This window comes from Nuphar pumila, chromosome 10 (assembly GCF_984573655.1).
Source record: "Nuphar pumila chromosome 10, dmNupPumi1.hap1.1, whole genome shotgun sequence".
Taxonomy (NCBI): Eukaryota; Viridiplantae; Streptophyta; class Magnoliopsida; order Nymphaeales; family Nymphaeaceae; genus Nuphar; species Nuphar pumila.
In genome coordinates this window covers 41,372,910-41,382,326 of record NC_143258.1, presented here as the reverse complement: position 1 = coordinate 41,382,326, position 9,417 = coordinate 41,372,910, and the positions used below count along the sequence as shown (strand labels likewise).

At 36.5% G+C, this 9,417-nt stretch overlaps 1 protein-coding gene across 2 annotated transcripts; it reads left to right on the top strand.

Annotated features, from left to right (window-relative positions):
- Positions 1 to 494: 494 nt before the first annotated feature.
- On the top strand, positions 495 to 8,666 carry LOC149826725 (uncharacterized). 2 transcript variants are annotated; one of them, XM_090020118.1, is made up of 8 exons: positions 495 to 908; positions 4,040 to 4,073; positions 4,161 to 4,391; positions 4,678 to 4,767; positions 7,590 to 7,655; positions 7,742 to 7,833; positions 7,923 to 7,970; positions 8,099 to 8,666. In XM_090020118.1, the coding sequence occupies exons 1-8, from the start codon at positions 568 to 570 to the stop codon at positions 8,214 to 8,216; spliced, it is 1,020 nt and encodes a 339-aa protein (XP_089876244.1). In that variant the 5' UTR covers positions 495 to 567; the 3' UTR covers positions 8,217 to 8,666. The 2 variants fall into 2 exon arrangements, with proteins under 2 accessions (XP_089876244.1, XP_089876245.1); XM_090020119.1 differs by lacking the exon at positions 7,590 to 7,655 and having other exon boundaries at positions 498 to 908.
- The last annotated feature ends 751 nt before the right edge of the window (positions 8,667 to 9,417 follow it).

Below are 9,417 nucleotides of genomic sequence, written 5' to 3'. Positions count from 1 at the left end.
CCAAGACTATACCCTGTAAAACCATATTTTTTATTAATTTTACATTGAAAAATTGGGGGTCTTAATCGGAACTCGGGTCAAGTCCAGGTCTGATATAAAATTTCACAAACTATACCCGGGTCCATGTATATCTTGGCCCGGGTCTTAATCAAGTCTTCTTATTTATCACCATACCCGGACCCTATAGGGTTTGGTTCCGGTCAGGTCTGGGTAAACCCAACCCGTTGACACCCCTAACTACCAAGTTTTTACCAATTTCATTAACTCCCACCCCAGCTACTAATTTCCAAACAAAGCCTACAGCCCAAGTACAGCAAGTCGTGGCTGTATTTGTCAATTGTCATTTGATCCCAAAGCAACCACTCAAACATCACCACGGTCGGTATCAACCACATTCAAAATACGATTTACAAACAACACCAAATGGTCACAACCACCAGCCTTATGTGACCAACGGCCACTTTGTTAGGTTGCTCCTCTTCCCCACCTTACACTTTGTGCACCAAGACTAATGAGATGTGATCACTGATCACCCGCAGGGTCTCCGGCCAGTTGTGTCCGGGATCGATGGCGCTTGTGCTATACTGGTATGACTTCATCTGCTTCGCCATTATCGGGGCTTCGATTGCCGGTGCCTTGTGGGTGATCTGGCGCAAAGAAGGTGCCGGGGAATGCCGAACCAGGTCCAAGTATGAAAGCCTGTTGCTAAGTAGTGCTGAAGAAGATGAGTTCGTTGGTTTGACACATCCAGGCCATGTTGGTGCAGACATGTTGTGGATGAGCTGCTGGCGCGGCGTGCACCCGGGCTTTCTTTTAGTGACCCGGCTGGCATCTGGGCTCATCATGACCGGCTTTTTGGCATGGGACACCCGGGTTTGGGGTGCGGACATCTTCGTGTACTACACAGAGTATGTTTCTTTGTTGCTTCAACTTTAGGAGATGATACTTTAGGGTGTGTTTGTTCTATAGGGAAAGGGTGTTGGCTTTTCACTTTCCCTGCATATCATGTTTGGATAATGTGCTGATTATTTTCCTATCCCCCAACAACTTCTTCGGATCCAAGACACACATGCCGTGATGCCTGAGAGAAGATCAGGTCATACAGTTATAGATTCAATCGCCAGCACACATCTCACTCAATGGAGATGCCCATGGGCCCCACTCCTGCAATTCTCAAGTGAGATGCACAGTTCCTAAGTGTGATGTGTGGTGGAGATTCAATATATTCAATATGACATGATCCGCTCAACAATGTGGAGAGAAGAATAGCAGATCCAGTGATCGGGCGAGAAATTAGTAATAGGGATGGCAGTGGGGCGGGGCGGGGCGGGGGACAAGGTCTCCACCCCCGCCCCACCTCAAGATTAGAACCTCCATCCCCGCCTCCATCCCCTGCGGGGATGGATTTTAACCTCCACCCCCGCCTTCATCCCTGTTTCATGTCCTCCATCCCCGGTTCAAACGGGGATGAGGCGGAGAAAAGTGGCAGGGACGGGGATGGGGGACGGGGCGGGGAAAAGGGTACGTCCATCCCCGCCTCCATCCCCGAATCGGGATGGATTTTAACCTTCGTCCCCGCCTCCATCCCCGTTTCATACCCTTCATCCCCGGTCCAAATGGGGTGAGGCGGGGCGGGGCTCCGCTTTCCCCCGGTCCACTGCCATCCCTACTTAGTAAAGTGGTTGGGATAAAAAATAGTTCTGCATGAAACAGCTAAAAGTAGCTACGTGCGATGTTCACACATCACATACAGTGAGTTTTGCCATTTTATGAATCGATTTGTGTGTTTTGTGTGGGCCGAGTACTTTGTTAAATATTTCAGTCCGATCATTGGATATGCCAATCGGTTTTGTAGTTGATGAAATCTGACGACCATTTAAAAATGGACCGTGGATGCAAGCATTGATATGGGTTGTGTGGTTAGTTTATGGGATCACTAGTGAACAGTTCGATGTCTTTCTTTTTGGATATTATTTTTTTTTATTTTCTTTGGTTTCACATCACTTATATAAAAAAATGCTTGGAATGAATGGCAGATCAGTTTGAGCAAGCTATCAAAAGTACTACTTAAAAGAAAAACTTAGTTGTTAGGAAAATTAGATATATACAATGTATGCCTAACAGTCAAAGAGGCCCCAAATTGGACATATTCCATGTTCAGATCCCTATGAAAGATCCATATCTTGTAAATCAATCAACTAACCTATGGCCATGTTTCTCACCAACTTACACAAATGAGCTTGATTATGGGCACTTTTGCCAAACTTATGGAAATAGCTTTATTACCTGAGAAAGTAGGTGTTTCTGAAAGAGTTTTTCCTACAGTCCGTTTGTTTCATGTAGTTTTCATAGAAAAATGTTGAGCTGACATCCTTTTTCTGCTATGAGTGAATCAAACATCCAAGCATCATAGTGGAAAAGTGCCATGCTAGAATAAGTGAAGTAGAATTTTCTCCACTACCTTTTTTTTCATCTGAAATTCCTTTTATACCTTCTACCATATGAAAGGACATTCATTAGAAAGCTGAGCTCGCAGGAGGTTTTAGAAACCTACACCTTTTGCCATGAAAGAGCTACCTTCTTTTCTTCATGAGAATGAAACAGACAGGCATAATTGATCATTGTATCATAGGAAACATGATGCTACATTTTCACAAGTGAGAAAATCTTGAAGTTTTATTGACCCTTTCCAGGGGAAACCATTTGTCAACTATACCTTCCAAAGTGAGAAAGTGCTAATAAGAATTATGGGAATTTATGAAAATAGCAGAAAATGAACAATATTTTCTCAAATTGGACACAATGTGATTAAAAGTTGAAGTAGGTAAAATAATGCAAAATATCAAAGCCATTCCCATAACTCCTTTAGCATTTTCTTTTAGCATGGAAATGCTGTGGGTGGCATGGTATGTATAAGACCAGTGTGCAACAAGCAAGGGCTGCTATGTCAATTGTGATGTCAACGGATTGGATTTTATCTGATATCCGACCGAATCCAGCTCTGTTTAATCTGATTTAGTAAGCCAAAACCATATCTAATTATAATTGAATGCAAATATAGTTTTGATTTTTCGATATCAAATCTGATGGATATCCAAACCTGATTACATTTAAAAGATTGGATTTGGTATGAGATTTTCACCATCCGAATCTAAATCCGAAAATCAATTAAATAATAAAAAATCCATGTCCTGATGTCTTATTTTTTTAAAAATTTGCAAACTCGTATCGAGTCAAGGTGTCTTCGTGTCATTATGACATCAAGGGCAGGAAGAGCTGTGTATCGCACCCTAGAAGGGAAAGTATGAACTGTAAAGATCGTGCTTGCATATGATGGTTCTATTGGCTTTATAACTTCCTCTGTTTGACTGATGCTAGATCTGGTAAAAACCATAGTTAGCAAATCTCTCTTTAAAACACATCTTTTGCAATAATGAGGAAAAAAATGAACTCTTTTTCTGTTTTTAAGTCCGTAAAAATTTTATTCTTTGATAAAAAACACTTAGAAATTGGAAATTTTTATTTCGACAGGCACTTAACTAAAACACTCAAACATGGATCAAATTTTATTAAATCTTTAATCACATTTTGTCATGAATTTCAACCCTGAAGTCACTATATCCTACCTTAATTTTCAAGAAAAAATCTGATATATATGACGTTTTTTCGACATTGTTTTATTAAATTAAAAAACAAACTAGCTAGAATAATTAAACTTCTAAGGTCTAAAAGCTAGAATAATGTTAAACTACTTTTGTTAATAAAATATTTTAGGGACTATATTATTAATGCAGAGTTTGATTAGCTCTTTTTTATTATTCTCACGTTGATATTTTATTATGCAAACTCTACTTCCACAAAGTTTGCTTGAAATGATAAAATCCTTAATGCACTTAACATTTTATCTCCAAAACTTAGATTAAATTTACTTTTGTCATGATATTTGCTGTTTTTCCTTGTTTTGTGTGACTAGTTCTATTATTGCACTTTTAGGAAGCTTTAATTTACATTCTCCTTATTTTAAGCTATTGTTTTTCAGGTGGACCTTCTCACTAGTCCTCATCTATTTTGTGGTAAGCATTTTTTATGCATTATCACTTCCATTTTTATAAGCCATCCAAAAGGTTAAATCATGCTAACAACTATACTTTCTAAAACAGATTGGGACCGGTGTCTCTGCTTATGGTTGTTTTTTACATTCAAAAAGCCAACACATACAAAGTGAGGAACAAGTTAGTTTTGTTCAAGATTCACAAGAAAGTAAGTCTACAATCATAACCTTTAGAAGCAATATAAATAAGGGAACCATCAAATTGCGAAGCCATTATGAGCTGGAGGAATTTGAACATAGAGCTGGTTTTTGGGGCTATACCATGCAGATTGCCTATCAGGTTCGTTTATTGTAATTTGTAATATTGGATTTTTTTTATAGAAAATCACATTAGATTTTTTTGTTTTCTTCTATATTTTGATAACAATCTACATTTGTTTCTTCTCTTGCTTATGAATTTTCATGTAAATGTATATGTCACTAGGAATCAAGTTTCTTTTATATTTCTCGAAGTACAAGCATGACTTCTTGTTAATATTGGCATTTTGTATCCACCTTTATCAAAATATTATATATTTTTTTTGGTTATTTTATTAGTATTGAAGCTGATCTTCTCACTCATTCAGGCCTCTGCAGGTGCTGTAATGCTAACAGACCTTATCTTTTGGTTCCTTATTGTCCCATTTCTCTCAATCGAACATTTTAGCCTCACCTTGGTAAGATTACCTAGTCTTTGTAATTATTTCATATAGTTTGAAACTTGAAAGATGTTCAAGTTTCTTATTTTTATATTGTTTCAATGTGAAGAAACATCATATTTTTCATTTCCAATTTGAAGGGTGTTCTTGTTATCATTAACATGACATCTTTCATTTTGATCTCATGTTGCAAAATTTGGTGATGGTAACTTTATTTGTCAACCAATATTTATTCATGATCATGCTACAAACTTATACATGCACAAGTAGGAATCATTTAAAAACCTATGGCATTTGTTTACTTTTAGCTTCAACTTTTCAAAATAACAGAGTATAGACACAAAAGACACAAATGTTTTTTTTTTTTGTATAAGAAATAAATGCCTTAAATAGTGATGTGTAATATGCACCTCAATATACACATGGTAATATTCATTTCTTGCCTAAATCAAGTCATTTATGGATATTATTACTGGTCTCATGCATCAATCTAGTCTAGCACCTCTTTCAATCCACGAGGATCAACATCAAATGAAATAGTTGAGTCTTGCCAACAAAGCATATCAAAACTATTATAAAGTTTATGGTTTCTTTCAATGGATTTTTTTTGTCATTTTCATCAATTTGTTTAGTTTCAGTTTTTTGTTTAGCTACTAAATCATGAACGATGTTAGAAATGATCAACTAGACAAGTTGATATATTGGGGAATCTCCATGTCTCAATAATAGAAAACGAGATCACATTTTCTGCAACTCATGCTAGATTTCTAGCTACAATAAATATTTATGTACAATAAGATTTTAGTTATCCATACTTTATCTTCTATTGCTGCTATAGAATGGCATCATCTACAACAACATACCTTATCTTCATGATCCAAAACTAAACTTTGGTAATGATTATGTCAAAGAGAATCTACTATTGTCCCTCCCACTGGCACACAATTTTGTGCTTTGAGGTACCCTAGAAATATCTAGGTATGGATTTGAATTTAAACTTGGAATCTTGGTACACCCCTCATTGTTTATGGGGCATACATCACATTGTCATATGATTATGAGAATTAACATGCAGATAATGAGCTAGTGAAAATATTTGCAAGTTAATTTTTGGTAAAAATATATAAAACCTAGAGTAATAATTAGTGACCTAGTGTTGAAAATTAATCTCAATAATTTAGTTCATGCATGAAAAACTGGATTAGTAATAAGATAAACTGTTTAAAGATTATCACACCATAATATGAGCAAACGGGTCATAGGTTTCTAAGTTTATAAAATAGAAACTGGATCAAAATTAACTAAACTATTACATGTGCAATAGCATTGTATTATGATTATGTACCAAAAAGGGCCAGATGTTTCACTTTATGGATCTTCATAAGAGCAGTTTTGATTTGTGAAATATTGTAAAATTTTCAAGGGATTTTTAATCATTTGAAATTCCAACCCAATCAGCAACTAGATAGGTCATAATTGGTGCTTTAGAATTCTAAAATAAAAGTCCATGAGTGATTGTCATTGAGATTTGTATCCACAAATACAATGTTCAGACAAATTAGAGCATGATAGAAGTGCACTTGCAATGTTTCTATAAGGTTCAAGATCTTTACCGAGGTGGTATCCCATGTGGTAAGCGGGGTCCTGTGTCAAGCTGAAGGCCCATGATCGAATCCCTCTGCTACATGGGGCGGCTGTTGTTCTGGTAGGGGTCCACCTAACCCCAGCTTGCCTTTCAAAAAGAAAAATTTCAAGATCTTTAAATGAGTCACCATCATAGCATCATCAACAACAGGTGTGCTAACATTTAGCACAACCATGGAGGTCCCTTTTGTTTAATAAGTTTTTATCATTGGTAAGAAGTACCCAAATACACAAAAAAGCGATGCAAGTGACTTAAGGCCTTAAAGTGCATGTTCATGACGAGCAGAAAAAAAATAAAAGATGATCTTGAGATGGTCCAGTAACTAATAGAGTTATAATATTTGGTGCTATTGAAGGCACAAAACTATTGAGTACAAATTAACTTTTCATATTTTTTGGACTTTTATTTTTGAAAGCAGACATTATGAATGTGATCTACAAGGTTAGTTTAGTAGAAAATGCGTTTCCAATGTGACATGTAAGAAAGTTTTTTAAGGTCTTCAAAAATGTACTAAAATTTCACAACTCAAAAAAACATATTTTTAAATAAAAAAATAACATGATCCAAGTCTTGATCTTTAGAAAACAACCATTCTGAACACATCTTTGTGGTCCGATTGAGTAAATAAAACTTGATCATATGATTTGCAGCTCAATAGTTTTGTGCCTTCAATAGCACCAAATATTAACCCCAACTAATATATCATACAACATAAATAAACACATAAAATGCTTGCTGGAGACTTAGGGATGAATAGCGAGGTATGACTTGAAGCCAACAAATCCAAGATGATTCAGGAATAAGCTGAACTAATGAAACCAAGCCATAGTGGGTACTGTGCACCTTACATACATGAAAAGTATAACAAGGATTAAAAAGGATACACAATTGATGCACATAAATTTTTTCATCTAACTGTGCATGAAAGTGTGTCATATTCTTTTAGGATCCTATAAAGTCTCCTAAGCTTGCCACAATCCTTCTAACTCCCTACCCGATTCTCATTTGGCCATGTTCCAACAAGCGAATAGAAGTTTATCACAAAGCTATCGCTTTTTTAAGATGCAACCCATAAGGAAATCACAGGTGTGTGCGTGTGTCTATATATATAATAGTAGTAATAATAATAATAACCTGATTTAAGTGTAATGAGTTGTATACATGTGCTTACTACTGCAGTGTTTTCTGGTGACAGTTAATGGGAAGCATGCATGTATTGAATGCTGTATTTCTTCTCCTGGATACCTGTTTAAATAGTTTGGTGAGTAGCACAAATCATAAAATGAGCAATCCAGTTATTATCTTTCAGTGAGAAATTAATACTAATAGTACTGATTTAATTTTCAGCCATTTCCTTGGTTTCGTCTTTCTTATTTCGTGCTCTGGAGTTGTTCCTATGTCATCTTTCAATGGATTATTCATGCATGTGGCTTTTCATGGTAAGCAATAACTTGTGCTTTTAGACAAAAAAACAAAAACCTCTTTTGTTATTTAACTATGGGCTATGGTTGCCTCTCTTTTCTTTCAGGTGGCCCTACCCTTTTCTTGAGCTCTCAACTGCCTGGGCTCCTTTATGGTAAATTCTGTCTCTTGATTTTTACTCATACGATTCTATGGTATCAATCTTTTATCTTGTTATAAACTTACAATCTTACGGGAAGACCTTGGTTGCATTCTGACATGAGATAAATGAACTTCCTACAGGTACTTGATTTTGGCAGTGATTCACATCCCGTGTTATGGTCTGTATGCCCTGATTGTCAAAATAAAAAATGAAGTTTTCTCAAAACTATTCCCTCATGCATTTATAAGGTCATGTTAAGCAGCCTTTGGTTTAAATTTTATATGTAAAAATGGTTCATCTCCCAAGAGGTGTACCTCAACTGCATGTGTGTGTGAGAGAGCTGAGATGAGCTGAGCTTCGAAGTGGTTAGGTGTTGCGGGCTTTTGACTATGTGGAGTTGTGTGTATGGTTAGAGAGGAATAACAGGATTTTTCAAGACAAGCACGACTCCCTCCTCTCGTTGCTGCAGGCTATTTGTTGCAGCTGATGGAGCATTTGCAGATCAAGTGGCCTGGTTTGGAGTTGCACTGAGCTGGGGAACAACGAATTGGCAAGGCGGGATTGGTGCATAATGGCACCCGATGATCGATCCTTCACCTGTTTTTTTTTTGTTTCTTGCCGTTCGGATTTGTTCTGCCTGATTTGTATGGGAACCCTGGTTACCCTGTTCCCCTAAGCATATCTTAATATATTTAATTATCTTTTCTCTCTCTCTCTAAAAAAAAAAAAAAAACTAGAGTGTGTATAGATGAACAAGTCCTATTCTCATTTTTAATTTTATGACAAATAAAAGGTCAAATTGAGCTTTCTAATTTGGGCTTTCACAACCAAACAAAAACCTTGAGGTCAAAAATCAACTATATGCGGATTAGAGTTGCCAGTTGGGAAAACAAGAGCCGGAAGTGGAAGTGAAAAGCGAGACACTTTTAAAATTTTAAGAAGCGAGAAGCATGAAATGACTTAGAAGCAAACCAGGAATTTTCTGGAAAGCGACCTAGGAAGCGAGGAGAAAATGAAGGGAAAGCAACAAAAAGAAAATAAAAAATAAAAATAAAAATACAAAAAAATACAAAAAAAAGAAGAAGCGAGCTTTCTCTAAATGAGAAGCACACTTTTCAAAATTTTTTGGCGCTTCTCAGCATGTTTCGAAAGTGGCACATTTCGTGCTTTAGGAAAACACACTTCCCCTTGCCCTATGGCACTTCCAGTGCAGATTCATTATAATTTTTCAAATCAATTAGTTGGATGATGGGATTTGATTCATCTTCTGATTTCCACGTCCTTTTGTGAATCAGACTCCAAACCTGTTTACAGAGATGTATGTTTGATTAGAGAAATTGTTGAGCACCTGATCCACAAATGAACTTGGTGTTTTCTCTGACATGGATGTGGATATGAAGAAACAGAAAAATGACTTGAATCCGGCCCATTTTATTAATTATTCCAATAATTTCTTCTT